Source organism: Onychomys torridus, chromosome 1 (assembly GCF_903995425.1).
Source record: "Onychomys torridus chromosome 1, mOncTor1.1, whole genome shotgun sequence".
NCBI classification, from domain to species: Eukaryota; Metazoa; Chordata; class Mammalia; order Rodentia; family Cricetidae; genus Onychomys; species Onychomys torridus.
Window position 1 is genome coordinate 149,141,888 of NC_050443.1, and position 22,521 is coordinate 149,164,408.

At 36.6% G+C, this 22,521-nt stretch overlaps 1 protein-coding gene across 2 annotated transcripts in view; it reads right to left on the minus strand.

The window, feature by feature from the left end:
* The window catches only part of Prkg1 (protein kinase cGMP-dependent 1), a 1,194,442-nt gene that overhangs the window by 31,951 nt on the left and 1,139,970 nt on the right, over window positions 1-22,521 (minus strand). For both annotated transcript variants that reach the window (XM_036209439.1, XM_036209436.1), the window contains exon 10: window positions 22,061-22,157. In XM_036209439.1, coding sequence (XP_036065332.1) covers window positions 22,061-22,157 — 97 coding nt within the window. The remainder of the gene's footprint in view (window positions 1-22,060; window positions 22,158-22,521) is intronic.

The following is a 22,521-nucleotide window of genomic DNA, read 5'->3' on the forward strand; positions in this document are numbered from 1 at the left end:
CAGTCCCCAGGTTCAATTTCCAGATAATTTAAAATACTTTTTAATTATAATAGCTATTTGATATTATTGAATGATGTATTCAATGTAATCCTGGTCCTATTAGAATTCCACAAATACAATGAGAAATAATATATTGTACCACCATGTACCATGTAAATCTAAGCAAGTTTTGAACAACTGCATGCTATTCATTTCTTTTTTTAATTTAATTTAAATAAATACAATATAATTTAATATTTTATAATTTAATTTTTTTCAGTCTGAACTTACAAAGTGAGGTTTAGCAATTTGCATTTGATAAGCCTAAGGCAGTATGCCTAATATGGGTTATGTTTAATACACAAAAGTTTTAAATCAAAGTTAAAATTTTGCCTCATTTCCTCTGTGCTTGATTAGTTATATTGAGTACACTTGTGAAAATTTGAAATGCTGATGCTGATGTTGATGATGGTAATGATTTTTATTATCTAGTAGCGAATTCACTAGAAGAAAGAATTAGTGTTACATTCAGACAGAAGTGGGCAAAATGAAGAAAGGAATATGTATTTATATATGTCCTCCCTTTTGCCTAAGCCTCCTCTCTACCCCAGTTGGCCAAGCCTGTTTACAGGTTTGTGACTATCCTAACCTGGACACAGGAGTTATGCACTGGCTGAGGGTGGCTAGTCTGATATTTAACCACCTTTGTTTGAATCTAAACTGTGTTTTGGACTCTGATCTAGTAGATCTTCAAATTCTTTCTGTTAATTTTCTCATCTCTATAACAGGTGGAATTCACAAAGGGTAACCTTGGAAATGGTATAAGATTGCCTGGAATAGAGTTACCATTTGGTGACTATTAACTGTGCCTATCTTTTTTTTTTTTTTCTTCGAGACAGGGTTTCTGTGTGTAGCTTTGCGCCTTTCCTGGAACTCGCTTTGGAGACTAGGATGGCTGAGTGCTGGGATTAAGGGAGTGTGCCACTACCGCCTGGCAACTGTACCTATCTTTATGTATACCTTGGTTTAATGGTTCTTTTGGTCCAAGCATTCAGCATATGTTCTCCTACAGACTGAGTGCCACACTGAAGCAGGACAGAAGGGCACATGTGAAAGGAGAGATATGCTTCACCCCATCTGACCTCAGCCTCCCACCAGCTGAGAAGCAAGAATTCCAACAAAATGCACAATGTCTGCTGTAAAAGCTATCAACATAGAAATAACATTTATTTCACATATATAATTCATGTTGAAATAGCAACAAGCCAAGCTTAAGTCCTAAATGTATATGACCCTGAGTAGGACTTCATTCCTTTCCTTAGACATTTTCTGCGAGTCTCAAACAAGGGTAAACCTTTGTTTACAGTAAAAAATAAAAATAAAAAAAAATCTTAATTTCTCCTGAAACCCTTGTGATCCAAGATCAGCTGTAATCCTATCCAGTGTATAGGAACTACTATGAGATCTCACTTAGCTTTCTTAGGAACCCTTTGAAGATGATCGTTACAAAATCCACCAGTATCCTAGGTGTGACCATTAGAAAGACAATGGGGAAGAAACCTCCTTTGAGAAGCCCATCCTCACACTTGGGTATGCTTTGTTCTTTCCCTGAGCATCAGCCTTGCTCTTAACCTGCACACTTAACATCCAGATTGAAATATCTTTGCTAAATTCCTGTGCTTCATAACTTGATAGTCCTTGAATTCTTTTTCTGTGCTGAAACCAATAATTTGGTCCTACACCACTGGGTCAGAACCCTGAGAGATAAAGGAATGCCTCAGTCTTCGAGGTAGCAGCAGAGAGCTGTGTCTCTGGGTCTGTGGCCTTGATAATACCACAAACTGAATGTTATTTGTGGCTGTTCCTATTCTTGCCCCAGTCCACCTCAGTGCTACTAAGCAAAGAAGCAAAAGTCAACAGGTAAAGAAGTTGAGAAAGAACTTCAAGATCATTGATGCTTAAACCACAGTGATTAGTCTTTAAGTTCCTGGGAAGTGTAAGTCCAGAAGAAAATATGGACAGCCAATCCACTTCATACAAACAATACCTAAGAATTGTGGCAATGTCTGACTTCAGACAGAGAAAAAGGCTTTGATGTCTGAAGCAACAGCAGTATCATTTAAGGGAACAGGAGCAGGTCATTGGAAGGGGAGATGGTGAGCACACAGCGTGCGTATTGTCTAAGTTACAAATAAAAAGGACTTAGTTTCAACTACATTCAGTCATAGCTTAATAACTTCCAAAGGACAAAGAATTTTATGAAAACTTTCTAGAGAACACTAAAACAGGGCTGTCTAGGCACAGGCTTCTTAATTGTAATGGCTGCAACACAGGAATGAAAAGTGTTTTTTTTTTTTTTTCTTTAAGAAAACAGCACAAAATTTTAAACAAGTAACATGTAGAGCATGGTAGAACATAGAAGTTTGTTTTTTTTTTTTTAATTGGCTTTCTTTAATTGGAGAGGAAGTGTATTTATAAATAAACTAGGAACATTTTTGCAAAGAAAAGCAAGCCCCAAATACCTATACTGAGAGCAAAGTAGCCTCTACATACAGCAGATTAAATGTGCCAACTGCTACAGTGTTTCACTCCACACCATTTACAGTTAGTCCTCAAGACAGAAGCATGGAGTGATCTAAATGCATTAAGAAACCATCAACAACTGAGAATACCAGTAAACAAACCATTAGACCATAAATATACAAACATCAGATTTTTTTCACCATTGTTTTCCAATATCCCCTGGTAAAAACTTCCCAGGCCAATCAGACACTGGCCACAGAGCACCTACTCAAGAAACAATGTAAGCATCATGCTGTAGCTGAGTTCCGAACATGGCTACAGTAGCATTCAGGGACCTTAGAAACTTATCCTAAATGAAAGAGGGAAGGAATTACTGTATGTTAAACAGCCTGTAATTTATGTCATTCAATATGATTTATAAACATATATGTAGAGAACAAGAGCATTGAGTGTAATTCAGAGTTGTAGTGTAAGAAACTGTGTACCAGGAAAGTTAAGACTTAGGTAGAATAGATGCATGGCTGACTGTAGCTGGGGATGGAAGCGGGGCATAGGGCTCTTTTTGAAAAACAGAAATGTTCTTTGAATTACATGAGCACAGTAGAAAATGTTGAGGTATCCACATTGTACCTTAATAGTACTGTTTAAGAATTTTAAAAGAGGAAAAAATTAGTCAAATTACATATCTATAATTTCTATTTGATTTGATTATGATACAGCTATACATTTAGCTTATATTTTAGAGAATTATGGGATAGGAAAGCACTGCCCTAGATTCCTATCCTTTTACCTTCAATAATATAGCAAGACATTAGCCAGGCAGTGGTGGCGCATACCTTTAATCCCAGCACTCGAGAGGCAGAGGCAGGTGGATCTCCGTGAGTTCGAGGCCAACATGGTCTACAGAGCGAGTTCCAGGACAGCTCCAAAGTTACACAGAGAGACCCCCAAAATTTTTATTTTTATAATTTAGAAAAGGTATTATGAACCAGTTTAAGTAGAATATATATAATTGTGAAATTCCTTATAAATGATCTAGTCAAGTAGTAGTTCTTTGTCAGCACTTTTAATGTTTTTTAATTATTTTAATGTAATAATTTTATTCATTTTTTGAAGATAATTTCACACAAGGCATTTTGATCTTATTGATGTTATTCCAATCCCTCCCTCCCAATTCTTCCCAGATCCACCCCATCAATTTTTAAAATATTGTATGAATATACAAATCACATTCCCCTGCAATTCCACATGACCTCTTATAGTCTCTATTCTGTACTATGAAATGGGAATAAAGTCAAACTTGCAGATACTGTAAGAATGGATCAGATATGCCAGCCTCAGTATGAGGGTTTGTGCCTTGTCTTATTGCATCTTGTTATGTTGTGCTCTGTTGATATCCCTGGGAGGTCTGCTCTTTTTATGAAGGGAAATGGAGGAACAGTGGATCTGGGGCAGAGGGAGGTGTAGTGGGGGACTGGGAAGAGTGGAGGGAGGGGAGACTGCGGTTGAGATGATTGTATGAGAGAAGGATAAGTACAAAGGGAAAAAAATCACTCAACATTTCAAAAATGCTACATAAAACTTGTCACTACTACCACAAATTCTAACATTTGGGCATGTTAACAAAAATGGATATCTGTAAATATATTTTAGTATTATGATTTTCATTTAAGTCCATTTTCAAAGTTCTATCATTAATGAAAAATATAATAAGCATTAGCAATACATGTGCAGATTTAAAGAAGTTTTACTTTCATGGGGAAGGGAAAAAACTTTATGACAATGGTTTGAATCAATTTGGACTTGGCAACACCATGTCCTCATGCCCAGACAAGGCATAATTTGCTACAGTCATGAAAGAAAATAACGTGATTGAAGCACCCAGCAAGCTTCCATTATATAAATTAACACTGATTTCTTCACCATTTCTGCTAATTCTATTAACCCAACTAGTGATCATTATAAACTCTCTATTTCCATCTCAATGTATTTTAATGTTGACTGTCCTTAAGAAGTTATATCCAATTAAAATGTCAATATTCTTTTTGTTACAATTACTTTCTTTGTGTCAGTATAATGTTTAGGTAAGGCTGTTTGCTAAAATGTGCAAAATATAAATTATCATTCCTTAAATATAACATTTATATTCTATAATAATATATGTGCTAAAAGCAACTTTCACTGCATTTGAGTGACTTATTTTCCTTCATCAAACAATAAAGTTTTCTTTTCCTTACCAAAGACTTTGATTTCTATAGATAACCTCACAAATAAAAAGAAATGCTAGGTATGTCAGTTTCAATGACTTCTCTATACAATTTTTAACTAAATGCTTAACCATTCTCACATTGTTCAATTCATTCTTATACTCAAAGCATACTTACAACCTAGGACCTCATCTAGGTGGAGCTGAGTATCAAATACTGACAGCTCAGCTTCTTTCACTTGCTGTCTTTGAATGTTGAAAATGAGTCAAAATGGAAAAGAGATAATCTCATATTGCAAAATCCAACTATCTTCCTTACATGTGCAAAGGGTTTGTATCTAGCCATACTCTTGAAACACAAGGCCTGTGCATCCTTGCAGTTTTAATAATTATATACTATAAAACTTGTAATCAAAAGGGTTTTCATCCATTGATCTGACCCCAATCAGATCTTGTTTTTTTTAATGTAATGCCTCATATTTACTCTTTTGGACATTTAAAAAAAATAGAAAAATCTCTTCCTGCTGCTTTCATGTTTCATTAAGTATTTACCTGATTTTATATAAATATGAATGAACTCACGTGTAGTTGAGTCAATTCAACAAGTACTACTGGTGTTGGCTTAATCTATGAACTGCTCTGTGCTTGTGCATGTCAAATTTAAAGTTGTGGGACATCGCTTTAACTTCTTTGAAATCTTTTCATACAGAATGGATCTCTTCACTTTCAAAATGAATTTACAAGGCAGCTGGCATAAGTTAAGAATTAAGAATAAAGTATCTAAGTGGCAGATGACACCCGTGCAATGACTGTTAAATCTCCAGGGAATACACTGGCATAGTTGGATCGAAGGTATTAGGAGAGGTGGGAGATGGTGGAGAAATAATAGTAGCAAAGCAAATAGGAAACTTTACAGAGATTAAAGGGAGACAGGGTCCAGGGTCTATTCCAAAGGAATTATTTCCAGCTGGGCTGCTTATCCAGTGAGAGAAAACACAGTTACAGAGGGCCAGAACCCTTGCTTAAGACAAGTCTCAGAAAATCGGGACTATACTTTAAGTAACAGACTTTGAAAGAGAGTGAGGGAGAGAGGAGGGAAAAAGAGAGCTAAAGAGAGAAAGGGAAGAAGAGGAAAGAGTGGGGGTGGAGGGAGGGAGGGGAGGAGGGGGAGCGGGAGGAGAGAGAGAGGAAAAAAGAGGAGGGGGACAAGAGGAGAGAAAATAGTGAGGGCAAAAGCTGTTCATGACAAATCACAGAGAAAAAGGAGGTGTAAAGAAAACTCTCTCTTCTCAACAATCAACAGGATATGCAAGATCCCTGTTAGAGACCCCTGCTGAGTCAGTGGCTCAGTGAGTCTAGAGGTGAAGTTCCTCCTGAGCTGCTCACTCAGTTGTCACTGAACTATACTCTGCTATTTGGCTGGTAGAATATCTTGGATGGGGGGCAGGGGGGGGACAACTTCGAGTGAGAACCCTACAGAGGTCAGGTATGTGGAAGTCTGAATGATGGCTGGAGTGGACCAAGTGGACACAGGCTTTGCACAGGTGCTCTGCACTGTGACATACTGCTCCAAGGCATCCACCATGTGATCCCCCTCGGGGACTGTAGAGGCGGAGCTGGCACTAGCACCAGGGCAATGTGGTATTGTGTTCCCCCAAAATATTGTGTTCCCTAATAATTTATCTGGGGTCAAAGAACAGACAGCCACTACATACAGAGGCTAGAAAATGGTGGCACTCACGCCTTTAATCCTAGCATTTCAGAGACAGAAATCCCTCTGGATCTCTGTGAGATCAAGGCCACATTGAAAACAGCAAGGCATAGTGACACTCTTTAATCCCAGAAAGCTAGCCTTTACTCCCAGGGAATGATGGTAGAAAGCAGAAAGGTATATAAGGTGTGAGGGCCAGAAACTAGAAGCATTTGGCTGGTTAAGCTTTCAGGCTTCTAGCAGCACAGTTCAGCTGAGATTCATTCTGGATGAGGACTCAGAGGCTTCCAGTCTGAGGAACCAGGATCAGCTGAGGAATAGGCAAGGTGAGGTAACTGAGGCCTGTCCTGTCTCTCTGATCTTCCAGCGTTCATCCCAATAACTGGCCTCAGGTTTGATTTTATTAATAAGGCCTTCTAAGATTCCTGCTACAGGGCAGGAACCTCAAACAAGCTCTGCACTCCCACATAGATACTTCTTTCCTTCACATTTATACTTTCCTTATTCACCGCTCATGCCAATGCAGTAGAGCTGCTTTGTCCTCCTCTTTCCTGGTCTACTTTTTAATAGACCTTTCCAGGCTGGAGTTTAGGACCCCTGCTTCTGTTTTAAGTTGTCCAATTCCAATTCTTTGCTTCTTCCTTTCCACTCTCCCTTGGCCTGAGCTACCTTCATGCCCCTTGTTATCCCCCTTCTATTCACTGTACTCCCTTCTGTATTTTCTCCATCATAAGAATTTCTGGCTTTTCCTTAATTATTTTATTCCTGTTCTACCATTAGTAACACATTGTACCATACCATCCTTGCTCCTTTATCTTTCCCAAGACTACTGGATTTGAAGGTGTTGTTTTAAAAATAGTTTATTATTACATTTTCATGGTAGGTCTATCCATAGATTGTGGCTGCTTCTGCAGAGAGTATTTTAGTTTTGGACTGGTATTGAGCACCAAGCCTCATTCCCTGAGCCCACTGAATGTAACAACTGAGTTCTAGTCACAGTCTTGCAGACAAATGAAAACTCAGTCCTACTATAAGCAAGTCCTACTAGGAGTCTGAAAAATACTTCCATGGAAATGATTCAGGTGATTAAAAAACTCAAGCAATGATATAACTCTTGGTGGACAAGTCCTAATGCAGAAATACAAGAAATGGGAAAAAGCAATGTAGCATGATTCTTCCAAAATTGTCGATACCACAGTAATCACATTTATTGGTAGAAAATTACAAGAAACAAAAAGAATTCAAGTCAATACTCATAAGACTGTTCAATAAAATAAATAGGACTCAAATTTCTAAATGAATCAAAATAGAACACAAATCATGTTCAATGAAAAAAGGAAGTCAATATAGAGTATGAAACTGGAATTCCATACAAAGAAATATTTTAAAAATTCAAATGTTGAAAATGAAAAGTTAAGTAAGTTAAATAACTCTGTGAAATGCCTCATCAATGGAATGGAGTGGAAGAAAATATACAAGCTTGAATATAATGAGGACAAATTATAATATCCAGAAAATGACAGAGATACATTAATAAGAAAGTATGAATGGGACAGGAGACATCTACATAACATTATTTATATTTATAAATCATGATTATAGAAGAAGTACAAGCTAAAGAACTAGAAAACATATTCAATAACGTCACAGCAGGAAATTCTCTAGGTCCAGTGAAAGAGATGTGGGAGGGATTTATAATACCAAATAGCCAAGACCCAGAAAAAAATCTTCTCATGTCATATTACAGTTAAACTATTCAGAACAAAGAAAGAATATTGAATGCCACAGAGAGAAACATCAGATACATGCAAAGAAAAATGTGCCATCATAACAAATAAAAGACTGAAAAAAGTCTGATAGCAGTGGAAACAACCGGAAAGCCACACAAAGAGAAACTAAAGAACAATACACAAACTTGCAGCATTGTATAACACACTGTTGAATGATGAATGGTTCATTGAAATAAATCAGCAGGAGAACTAAAACATTCTTCTAAGTGAATGAAATTGAAAACAGAACATGACAGAACATGCTGCTGTGAGGGAACTTACAGTTTATAAATGCCTATCTTCACTAATTGGATTTGCCACACATATAGTAAACTTCGTTATCTACCTCAAATGTGGAAAAACAGAATCCACAATATGTTTTTCACATCAGTCTTTAGTGAACTTGATTAATAATTTACTTACTTCAAGGGTACAATGAAAAAGACTTGAAACAAGTTTTTTCCTTGAAACTAAAAACAACTGTATTGGTGAAATTAAGGCCACTCCAAGTAGTTAAAAGGGAGGTTTATTTTGTGGGGTAACTTATAAATGAAGGGATAGGTTGTAGGGTCTGGCAAAGGTATGGCGCAGTCTGGCGGTGTTCTCTGGAGAACTCTGCTCAGTCTACCTCCTGCGTCCAGCATCCCAGAACCAAGAGAGACCTCTCCTCTCCATCCTGGGTCTTCTGCTTCCTCCCTCAGCCCCGCCTTGTGGGCGTGACCATTACCGAAGCCTCAATGGGGGTTGGAACTTCCAGGCCAATGCTGGGATGGCTACCCACTACACAACTGTGATGTCTAAAGTCTTAATCAAATTGATTACATGAATAGGAATTTTTTTTGTATGAGTTCCATCCTATTTTCTGATATCAAGATGATATAAAAAGCTTTATAATATTGACAGAGATAGAGACATGGCCAAGTCTCTAATACAAAGTCATTCCCTAGACCAAGCTCTGGTTTTTGATGATTTCCAGTAACTTTTGCTACCAGAAGCTCCAAGGGTCTAACCTTCGAAACCAGAATGCACATACACATACTCACACAAAGACACACAAACATTGCATAATTAAAGTGAAAACAAATCCTTAAACTAATTTTCAAACATGAATATTTTTCTATGTAATTCCTGTCACAAGGGTGTTCTGGTATCTAAAAAGTTAGTGATTTTTTCTCCATGATGAATTGGTTCATGTAACAGAGAGCAAACATGTAGGCTTGAAGTTAGAGAAATCAATCATTCTCAGTCTGTGATATCATTTGGGAAGATTTAGGAAATGCTGCCCTGCTAGATGAATATGTCACTGGGGGTTGGCCTGAGAATTTACATCTGCACAGCATTTAAACTTTTTACTTATCCTCCAGGTAAAGGATGTGAATTCTTAGTCTCCTGCTTTAGCTGCCGTGTCTGATACCTTTTTCCATGCCACTTTCACAGGGTTCATGCATTGCTCTAGGACCAAGAGTCAAATTAAACCTCTTTTTAAGTTTACTTAGACATGATGTTTTATCAAAACAACTGCTGTAGATATCTGTATGATGTGAATATGTTCCTCTGATTGGCTAATAAATAAAATGCTGATTGGGTAGAAGCCAGGCAGGAAGTATAGGTGGGACAAAGTAAGAGGAGAATTCTGAGAACAGAAGGGCTAAGTGAGGAGATGCTGCCAGCCTCCACCATAAGAAGCAAGATGTGACAGCAGAACTGGGAAAAGGTACCAAGCCACATGGCTAAACATAAATAAGAATTATGAGTTAGTTTAAGTATAAGAGCTAGTCAATAGTTAGCCTGAGCTAATGGCCAAACAGTTTTAATTAATATAAACCTCAGTATGTTTACTTGGGTCTGAGGGGCTGAGAGACTTGTGGGTGAGAGAGATATGTTGACCTTATATTCTTTCTGTGGTTTTGTTCCTCTTCTTTTTTGCTTTCAATTAGTAAGATTTATCTGCTGCAATGTATAGAATGGGATGGCTATCATCTAAGTGGTCAATTTTTCTTTAACTGTCACATAGTATGTGACCATACCTTTCAAGTAAGGGTGTCTGTAAAAGGGTGGTGGATTTTTGTTCCTGGTTTTATTTTTCATATTTTTTTTGCAAATTCCCATGAAATATTGTTTGTTATCCAGCCTGGTTTGAATGTCAGTAATTAGAATACTAATTACATTAGAATTCATGATCCTTGTGTGTCAGTATTGAGAGTACAAGTCTAAAGGTTATTGATGTGCTCCCAATGATTATTGTTTTGTCAAAACCTTTTAACTGTGTTAATGTTAAAATACTTGATAGAGAATATAAAAAAAACATTAAATACTCGATGTGGGTATCCATAAAAACATTTTTATCAATCTGAAAGAGATGTAATAATTTAAGTTAATCAGTAATCAACTGTATATTTCACAATATAATTTGATATACTATGGATATATATATATATATATTTCAAATATATATATACATATACATATACATATATATATATATATATTTCATCCTGAAGTATTATCTTCTAAGGGAATTATGCAGTGATGGCACATAATGAAATAACAGTGAGATTTCCCTCATAATTTTTTTCTGATGTGTGTGTGTGTGTGTGTGTGTGTGTGTGTGTGTGTATGTAATATAGGCAATGACACAAGTGTGGAGGAGAGAAGACAACTTTATGGGGTCTATGTTTTCCATCTTCATATGGTGATCCCAATGAGGTCACAGCCTTGCACAACACAGCCATTTCTAACAGAACTGTCTTACTGATGCTCAGATTAGTTGAAACATTAAATCAGTAAAATATTGTCTTTTGGGGTTGTAAACATGTTTTCATTAAAATATAATGGAAAATAGGAGAAACTGAATAATCCTATTTGCAAATGAAAACGACATACTGCTAAAAAAAAAAAATGCCTATCTCAGCTGGACCATGGTGGCACACGCCTTTCATCCCAGCACTCAGGAGGAAGAGCCAGGTGGATCTCTGTGAGTTTGAGGCCTCCAAAGAGAGTTCCAGGAAAGGCACAAAGCTACGCAGGGAAACCCTGTCTCAAAAAACCAAAACCAAACCAAACCAAAACAAAAACCTAAAAAAAACCAAAACAACAGCAACAACAAAAAAAAAATGCCTATCTTAAAAAAAATCAAGTAGTCTCAAGGGATTTCATGGTTCACCTTCATGATACTCCAAAATCATGAGACAGAAAGAAATAATGATGACCATGGCAGAAATTGATTAAATGGAAACACTAAGAACAATGAAAAGAACCAATGACACCAAGAGCTTATTCTTTGCAAAGATAAAACAAGACTTACAAACCCTTATGCAAACTAACCAAAGAAAGAGAGAAAAGAGCCAAATTAATGGAATTATAGATGGAGCATTATTAGAGAGTACTTTGAAAATCATGCTTCTAATAAGCATGAAGACCTCTGTAAAATAAACCATGAGGGCATGAACAAATTAAACAGATTTATAGCAAGCAGTAAGATTGAAGCCATAATAAAAAGTATCCTCACTTCAAAAAAAAGAAAAGACCCAAATGGATTCACGACTGAATTCTACCAGACCTCAAGAAAATCTGACATCAATGCTGCACAGACTACTTCATAAAACATGCAGGGAGGAACCCTGTAAAATTCATCTTATAAAGTCACTATTATACTTTTATCAAAACCAGATAAGAGGCCACCAAGAAAGAAACAGAGAGAAGGGGGAGGGAAAGGGATAAAGATGGGAAAAGAGAGAGAGAGAGGTATATTTGGAGAGGATAGGAAGAGGGGTGAGAGAGAAGGGAGGAGAGAGACAGAGACAGAAAGACAGAGTATTTATTATAGAGCAATCATCATGTCAAAGATGGAAGCAAAATTCTTATGAACTGAATTAAACTTTACATCAAAAGATCACTCACCAGAATCAAAAGGGTTATTAGCTTACAAGGATGGTTCAACATTGTAAACCCAAAATTGTAAAACAACACATTAATAGTCTCAAACACAGAAACCATGTGATCATCACATTAGATGTAGAAAAGACCTATGATAAAATTTAACATTCTTTTATGATAAAAATCTTTAATTAAACATTGAATAGAAAAAACATATCTTTTGTTTTGTTTTGTTTTGTTTTTTGATACAGGGTTTCTCTCTGTAGTTTTGGTACCTTTCCTTAATCTTGCTCTGTAGACCAGGCTGGCCTCGAACTCACAGAGATCTGCCTGGCTCTGCCTCCTGAGTGCTGGGATTAAAGGTGTGTGCCAACATGTCCCCATGAAAGAACATATCTTAACACAATGAAGGTGGTGCACAAAACTCCTGTAGTAGCATTTCACTAAAATCAGGAACACTTTCTCTTACTCAGTTCAATTATTGAAGACTTAGAGCACTAAGGATGGAAAAAATAAGTGAGATATACAAAGAAAAAGAAGTCAATGGTCCTTATTACAGATAACTCAATCCTGTACAAGAGACTCTAATGATCCACTAGAATGTCTTTAACTGATGAACACTTTCTGAAAAGAGGCAGAATACAGAACTAGTGCTCCACTCAGTAGCCTTCTTATGTATCAATACACGTGTTGAGAAAGACACCAGACAAATAATCCCATTCACAGGGGTTTCAAAAAGACAGGCAAGAGAAAACTTCGCCAAGGAAGAATTATTGGATATTGGGTAGCCAAGACCCAATAGATAGGTCTACATCACAGTTCCTGAATCTATGGCTTGGGAAACGTTGCTGAAGAGAGGGCGTAAAGATTGTAAGAGCCAAAACACCTGGAAGTCAGCTGTGAAACAGTTTCTCCTAGAAATAGATGAATAAATGGGACTGGAGCAATGGCAATATCAATGGACATGCTAATATGGAAGGGAGAAAATGTCATGGCTTTCTTCTTCTAGACAAAGAACTATAGGCAACTTCCAGGGATGTTCCTCCATTATTGGTTACACACTACAAAATGCTCAGCTGTGAAGCCATATACATACAAACAACAAACATGTATTCAGCAAATTGTATTCATGTACTTGTGAATACACACACACACAATCACACACACATATACACACTTAGATATGTATATATGTAACAATAATAAAAGAAAAAGAGGCTATCAATTTGAGAGGGAGTGGGAATAGGAGGGGTTGGAGAGAAGGCACTTGGAAGGTGCTGGACGAAGGAAAGTGAAGAGGGACAGTGATGTAATTCTATTTTTAACTAAAAAGAAAAAATTAAAACTCTGAAAAATAGAGGAAGATACTAGGTGGAAGAGCATTTATGTTTGTCCATCAACACAGTTAATATATTAAAAATGGTCAAAGTTTTAACAGTGATCTGCAGATTCAATGAAATTTCAGTAAAAACTCCAATGATATTCTTCACACAACTAGAAAACACAATCCTAAAATTCATTTGGAATCAGAGAATATCATGGATAGCCAAGACAACCCCAGGCAAAAAACAACCCTGGAGGTATCATCATACCTGACTTAAGTCATACTACAGAGTCATAGTAACAAAACCAGCATAGTATTGGCATTAAAAACAGATAAAAGATCAACAGAATAGAACAGAGTGCCCAGAAGTAAAAACAGTACGACTCTAGCCAGAAACATACTTTGGAGAAGAGGTAGCCTCTTCAACAAATGGTGCTGGAGCACAGGATAGCCATCTGTTGGGGAATGAAGCCAGACCATTTACTCTTATCACACACTAAAATCAATTAAAAATGGATTAAAGTCCTATAATCCCCCAAACTCTAATACTGTTGAAGGAAAATACTTCACCATATAGGCATAGGTAAGAACTTTTCAAAACAACAAATTCTGTTAGTGAGAATGCAACCACCATGGAAATCGTAAGAGAGGTTCCACAGAAAACTAAAAACAGTACTTTCATATAACACAGTTATACTACTCCTGTTCACATATCCTAAGTTCTCTAAGTAAAGAGAACATGAAGATACCTATGCATCCATTACTATAGTACTATTTATAGTGACCAAATTATGGAATCAGCCTTTAGAATCTGTCAATGGGCGAATGCAAAAAGAAAATCTATGCATATATCCAATGGAGCTTGCTAAGCCATAAAGAAGAATAAAATTATGTCATCTTCTGTAAAATGAGTATAACTGGAAATAACATTAAGTGAAATAAAAAAGACAGAAAGACAAATAACACATGTTTTTGCTATTGTGGGCCTTTGAATTATTTAAAAATACATAAAATCATATGCTGGTGTGAGTGTGTGTGCTGTAAAATTAGAAGGAAGATGAGGGAGAAAGGATGGGAAAGGGCAGGGGTTCTAAACGGAGGGAGGGAAGGAGTATGAATATTGCCAAAGGACAGGCTACCTTCAGAAGAAACCATCTCTGTGAATCCCAACACTATGTACAACAGTTATATGCCAAAACGAATTTTAAAAAAGAACAGTCATTTGGCTTACAAAAGCTCCTCACTTCATGCAGTCTTCAGATCAATAAGCTATATTTGTTATTGCCTATGGTAGACGCTAATGTGAAGGAGATATTATAAACTGGCAATAAATTAAGCATCTGTGTAGAAATTATGTATGATTGATAAATCCACCTAAATTCATACAGCATTGTAGGTTTTATACTTTTCCAGAAAGTAAGATTAAACCTATTCATTATACTGAAGTAAACTTACCACAAAAATCTAGTTCCCTTTTAGCTAAAGGCTATGGCTATTTTCTGCTCTATCAACATACACAGAGGGACCATTTTCCTGCTTATGGATAGGATCCTCTTCTGAATGTGTTTAAGTAAAACTTCCATGGATGAGTACTTCACAGCATGAAGTGAACTGAGTCAGAAGAGAAGTGATGCTTGTTTCTATGATTAACGACACCTAAACAAGCTGGTAGTCACTGTGTAAGGGACAGAATTGTAGAGCCATGTTTGAATTTACATGCTGTTAGTCTTTTAATTGTTCTCAGAAAAGGTCTCATTTACCCAGGCTGGCCACAAACTAGTTACTCTTATCCACTTAGGAGGCAAAAAATTCTTCGACCACTAGAATCATGTCTGAGATTGCTGTATTCAATATAGATTATTTGAGTATTTTTTGGTGGTGGTGGGAAATTAACTCATGCTGATTGTGTTAAGCCCATACATTCACTAGGAAAAAAAGTAAATTTGTGATGTGGTAAACAAAAAGTACATGTGATCAAAATGTATCCAAAGCCTTCTATATTCAGACTGCTTTTCCTAGGATCACATCTAAGTTTGGAGGGGAAAAAGTTGCTATTTTAAGATAATAATTTTAAATAATTTTTATGAAAGATATATATTTCAATGCATAGACAGTATATAAGATTCAAAAGGTGTGTATGATATTAGTTGTATTTGCTATCCTTCATGTAGTCTGGATTATATCACAGCTATTGATGCACAGTTGAATATACAGTCTATATGAACAAGATGAATTAACTTCCTTGTCAAAATACAGCTAGATTTTTACTGCCCATAATTTCTGCAGAGAAACTAGCTTTGTTGACGCCAGTGTCTTCTTTCATGAGTCATGTCCTTTTGCCAGTAGTCTGTCCCTCTGCATCACCTGATATTAGCCCTCCTTGGTCTCCTTTCTAAATGTTAAACTGCACTCATGCTTAATAGCAGTTTGCATATAAACATGTACACATTTCAAGCTGGGATCCATATATGAAAGAATATATGAATTTTATCTTTCTGCGTTTGGGTGACCTCACTTAATAGTATATAGTCTATCCATTTCCCAACAAATTTCATGATTTAATTTTCTTTATATCTAAATAATACTCCGTTTTGTATGTATAAACCATTTTCGTTATCTATTCATCAGTTGACAGACATGTTGGTTCCATGTGTGTGGTACTGTAAATTAGAGCAGCAATTAAACATGGATGTGTGAATATGGGTACAGCAGGATGTGGAGTTCTCTGGGCATTGGCCCAGGAGTGAGCAGCTGGGTCACATGGTAGTTCTATTTTTAATTGTTTGAGGGCCTTCCAAACTGATTGCCATAATGGCTACATTTATTTCACTCTCACAGGCAGTGAATGAGGGTTCCTCCCTCACCCCCACATCCTTTCAATATTTGATACTCATTTGACTGGGGTGGAGTGGTACCTCACAATTAGTTCTAGTTTCAACTCTATCATGGAATTTTTCTTTTTTTTTCTTTTTTTTGTAGTGAATAAACCAGAAAAATATAAATGACAGTAAAAGTATAAAACTGCAAGTGAAGATCCATAGCTTCAGAATGGCCTTTCTAACTGCATAGAAAAGTTCACTGCAATGTGTAAAGGTTGGAACTGGCCATGTACTTGTTGAGTGGCTACCTTAATCTAGCTGTGGGATGATTTCATCTGTGAATTTATTACAATAAAGTGATCTAGTAGAATGAAAGAACAATAAATGAGTCGACAGTATCTTTGTTCTGCTCCATAACAGTATCTCAGTATGCTCCATTAGTGTCCTTTGGATTAAACTTTCATTATTTCACTAAATGCCTTTCTCCCCCTTAGGAATCAGTACTACAAACCCCAATTATCTTTTATATATTTTTTAAACAGAAAGCAAAGCGATAATTCCACAGTGAATATTATGCAAGGGAGAGTACAGCTAGACAAAGGCTGTGTCAAAATGAGGTAAACTTGTAGGCTACGCTGCAGCTCCATGGCTATTCCATTTCATTGCTGTATGGGTTGGCAATAGGAGCTTTTAAAATGTTTTTATCTTCCTAGGGGTGTCCCTTTGGAGTTAAGCTCCTCTTTCAGAGTGATAAAACAAAACCTTGGTGACTGTGCACTGGGCTTATCACTTCATTTATTGCTTAATCATCTCAGTCAATTCTGTTGCCAGTTGCTTTACATGGCTCCCCATGCCTGCTTGCCTGGGAAGTGCATACCAAGGAAGTTGCAAAAATGCTGAGCCAGTGTCCTGGATGCCATTTTGTAGAATACAGGAACTCTGCTTACATACATGTGCCTCTGGGAGTAAGATGGTTATTGCTACTCAGGGAATCTAACTTTTAAGATTCACAAAAACAATGAGAGGTACCCCAAGCACACCCTGTGGCAAGAGTCTGGTTCTCACCTGCCCATTTAGAATATCCTAGTCTAAATAGGGTAGGAAGCAAATGGCTGGGATCCAGTGGTCTGCCCTGAAAACCACTCCTTACCAAGAGTTTGGCTTTGCAGTTTAGAAGAGAAATGGATAAATAAGAGGAAGCTATTTCAGGTGCCCACAGGTTGGCATAGAGAAGATTAGGAACTGTTCCCCATCATTTCTCATGGTAGATCAGAAAACAAAAAGCACCGAGTAATAGTGGAGAAAACTGAAAACCAGCATGCATGTTTTAACTCCCTTCTCGTTGCCTTTGACCATGGCTATCGTGTAAAAGCTGCCTGTTCCTGCTGCCTTGACTTCCCTGTGAAGATGGACTGTAACTTGGAATTGTGAGCCAGATAAATCTTTTCTCCTCTAAATTGCTATCACAGCAACTGGAAAAGAAACTAAGACAGGAACACATATCCTTCTCTTGTTTCATGGTAGTAGTGGGAAGAATCTAAACACTTGTTGAAGTCAGAATGACAGAAAAGCTTCTAAGTTGAAAAAAGGTCTGTCATTTTGGGCAATAGCAACATTTCTCACTGTATGGACTTCTGCCACTTACAGTGTATCATCTTGACATTTTTCCTGTGAGGTATGAACCACAGCTTGTGCTCTCCTCTCAGAGAAGTATAAACTAGACATGGCTCACCCTTGATGCAAGGGGAAAGGGCTTGGTCCTGCCTCAACCGAATGTACCAGGCTTAGCTGTCCCCCCATGGGAGAACTTACCCTGTTGGAGGAGGGGAGGAGGGGTGGGTTGAGGGGAGGAGGTAGGGGAATGGGAGGAGTGAATAAAAAATTTTAAAAATATTAAAAATAAATAAAAATAAATTTTTAAGTTAAAAAGTAAGCTGGGCATGGACTTGAAGATTATAAAGCAGGTTTCAAACGAAAGGTTGATCATTTTAGTAAGGAGTGCTACTTTGTGAGCAAGCCTGTGGCCTGTGCTTTGGTTTCATAAGCATTTCCTCTAGTGCTTCATCCACTCTGCTTTACCTGGACACCACTCTCCCTCTTCCATGCAATCTGTGCGGCTCCTGCTTTGCTTATGGTTAAATCTTACTTTCTCTTCGAAGCAAACTGTGAGTCCCCAAAGTCAGGAACAAGTTTTCTAATTAAACTTTTAAGTCTCCCATAAATGATGTAGAAAAAATACAATGCAGGAAAAGAAAGCTTTATGTCCCCTTTATAATTTGTTTGTATATTTTAGCTAAGATAGCTTATGGGTACAGGAGATTTTAGGATTACAGAATAAATTAATATTTAGTGCAACAACAGCTAATGTTGCCAGGTTACACAGTTGTTTGTCTGATTCGTGGGAAAATCTTCTCTGAATCATGTGCCTCTGACGAAAATAGAAGTAGAGGAGATTATGGGTGTTACTATAAAGCAACGGGACACATTTCCATTTAGGACTTTTAAAACCAACTTCATTATTTTACAACTACACCTTACACATTGAGATACATGAAGGTATTACTTAACTACCTTATAGAGTAGTACATAAAGACTGAAGGTATACACATGTGATATACATACAAGTGACATTGCAAACAAAATTGGTTTTCTAGAAGACATATAGTAAACACATCAAACCGAACACATCACAAAGCTCATCAGTTAAGAACATAGATAAAAATATGGTCAATGGCAGATCACAGAAAGGAGGCTGGACTCTGAATACACTAAGTTTCTTATAATGTTCTCATCTCCACAAAATGTAAGTTATTTAGAAATTTGCCTGACATAAATACCCTTGCACCTAAATTTACTTAAACTGACAAACAAGAAGTTAGGAAATGTTAAGATTAACAGCTTGGGCATATCCTCATGCAAAATACTACAGGCATGATCTATGTATCAAGAAGTAACAATCATAAAATTTTTATCTCTTTGAGGTAGGATATGGAGCTCAAAATTTCAAATTTCTGAATTCTTCAAATCTTTTTGGAGAATTTATGATCTCATACTTGGGGAATATTTGGGATACTACATGCAACTTATAGTGTTGTTTTTTAATATCCTTTGCCTGATAATTGTTGGTAAATAACAATTAATTGGTTTAAGTAGTAAATGGTACATACTTTGTATTAATATGTTCAGAACTTGTTTCCATGTGTTAAAATCTATGCATTTTAGATCATTTATACATTTGCTAATATATTTTTGGGATGTGAAAGATCACACAAAATGACTTCTGAGTTTAAGGATATGTGTCTCTGATCCCAGTGGATTCATTGACCCTAATACCTGCCTACCAAGGATTTAAAAGTATTATATATAAACATTTTGCAAACTAGATACATTTCTAATCTAGATGAATTCTTTAGGCTTTGGGGTTTCTTTTGTTCTTTTTAAAAATAATTTTATTTTTAATTACATGTACATTTACAGGTCCTCTAGAAGAGCAGAAAACACCTTTAACTTCTGAACTCCCTCTCTAGACTCAGTGTTTGGTTTTCTTTAAAGTATCTATGAAAAAAGGTGAACAATAATATCCAAAAGGAAAAATCAGGCAAGTATGCATAGTATTTCCTTTGACATGAAAGTTATCTGTATAATTGTGTCCATACACAAGCATGCGCATGTATCCCTGAACATACATTATGCATATTTGGTCTTTAAAAACTATATTTCCTTTTATATGATTAAACTTCCCTGAATTTTATCGCTATTTCTTTATGCCTCTTATAGATTTTTTTCTGAGAATTTTCTAGAAGTTTTCAATTTTCAATACAGTATTACGTTTTTCAACTTGAAGTGGTCTCACAACTGTTTTCAAAGCTATTATAGTTTCAATATTTCAAACATCTTAGACAATCTCTGTATTTCACTAAATAAGTAACTTGAAGTTACTCCCTAGAAACCCACAGACATAGTTTTTTTTTGTCAACTGAAACAGTTATTTTATTGTCTATAGTCTTTATTAAGGACTTTATTTTTAATTTCATGTGTGTGTGTGTGTGTGCATGCACACACATGTGCAAGGGAGAGCACTATCTGTAGAGGCCAGGATAGATCACAATATCACCTGGAGGTGGAGGGCAGTGTGAATACTGGGAGCTGTGTGCTCCTAACCACAGAGCTGTCCTCAACCTTCCTTGCCCATAGTCTTTAAACCTGGTTTTAAGGAACTAACTATATCAAATAGCCTCCAAATCATGTTCTAGGCAGTGGTTCTCAGTCTTCCTAGTGTTCTCAGCCTTTTAAGACAGTTCCTCATGTTATGTTGACCCCAAACATAAAATTATTTCATTGCCACATCATACCTGTAATTTTGCTACTGTTATGAATTATAATGTAAATATATGTTATGCAGGATATCTGATATGTGACCCAAAGAGTTACTGACCCACAGATTGAGAATCACTGCTTAGAGGAATTTTGTCCTTTATGTGGTCTATAGACCTGTTATTTCCAAAATCTCTCTCCTCCCTAAATTGGTTTTGGGCATTGCATTTATCACAGCAGCAAAAACCAATTATGACCAATTATGACCATTAATTAGTCAGCAAAGTTTAGAAAAGCAGGAAGATTGCCTGTCTGTTTTCTGGACGTTTACTTGAATTTTATACCCATAATTAACAACAATCAGATCCTCACAGGCACATTTTGGAAGTTCATGTCTAAAATAGTAGTAATTTTTACATAGCTTCAGCCCATGTTACAGGAAGTATATGCAGATTCAAGGGAACACACTTTAGTGCTAAGACCTTTTCTAACACTCCAGCAAATGACATCTTTCCCTGTGTCAAAGCCAGGGAGCCAAACAGCAATAAAAACAAACATAAAAATAGCCCTGGGCCACTTGACTTTTATGGAAGGGATTCCTCCTGACCTCGGTGGTAACAGTAACTGTTGAGTGCACTTCCCACATGCTGGGGAGTTCCTAACAGACTGTACTAGCATCTCCTATCAGGGACTCCCTCATGCTCAGCAGAGAGGTAGAAGTGAATCTGAATCTGGAATGGAGCTACCTCTGTCACCAGGACATAGTTCCTTTCTTAACTTTTCTTGCAGTTGGTCAGTTTTGAAATTACCGTTTCAAACAAATGCAAAATAGAGTTGTGATTTCATGTTGTTTATACCACATTCATACAATATGCTTCATACAGTATGCTTAACAAAAGAACAAGAATGTCATCATGTCCTATAATGTGTATCTATTTTCCCAGTGAACTAAATTACATAAAACGTAATTAATGTGAAATAAATTGTACAAAACATCCAAACTATTATCACTATAATCTAAATAGGTGCTTACAATTATAGAATAACTGAATTACTACCACTACATTTATTTTATTTATTTATATATAAATTATATAACTGTGTATAGATATGTATATATAATACATATTCCAGTTTCTTTTTCTGTATTTACATTTAAATTAATTTAATTGTATCATAATTAAGTTAGTAAGCACTGATCAGAACTAAGGAAGGAAGTAAAAAAGTCAGACAAATGGGGGCAAAAGTGATTTAAGGCTCCTCATTAAATGAATGTGCTTAGCATTTATTGGATACTAAGCGTTTTCTAAAAAGCAATTTGCAGTTTTTTTTGAGTCCAGTGAGTGCATATCCTAGCTCATGTTGTTAAGCAATCTCTGACATGCCTGCATGAAGGTGTCTGATTCTGAGTTAGAGCAACAATAGTTAACAGTCAATAGTTAATAGTTAATGAGAGACAAAAGAGGGGTTCTTAGGCTAGGGGGGAAAACGTGAGGAAGAAGAAAAGCTTTGAAAAGCATTCAAAGAAAATTCACCTACCAGCTCTACTCGTCCGAAACCTCCAACTCCGAGGGTGTCGATGATGTTGAAATCAGACAGCTTCAGGTTGGCGAAGAAGGCAGCTTCGGCTTCATATCTGGATTTTTTGATGTGAAAAAATGGAAATTTCTTAGAGGTGCAGACACGAGTACCAGGGATGAGTGTACTGGAATGGCATGATTGTGACACAGGCTTTACCCGCTTCAATTCCATTTTGCTTCTATAGTGCTTTCTCACACTCATAAGTTTTTGGTCCCAGCTGTATAGAATAACATAGACTTGTACTTGTTTTTCAAAGAAGAAAAAAATACAGAGTATCCAGTGCATGCCAGTCAAGTGACTGATAAGTCCAGCTAGCAAACCAGTCACATCTTGGTGTTTTTTCTACGCGTCTTCTTGTGAGTATGGACTATTTGAGTTGCTGTCTTTTGGATTTGTTTTGGATTTGTTGGGCTTGGTTG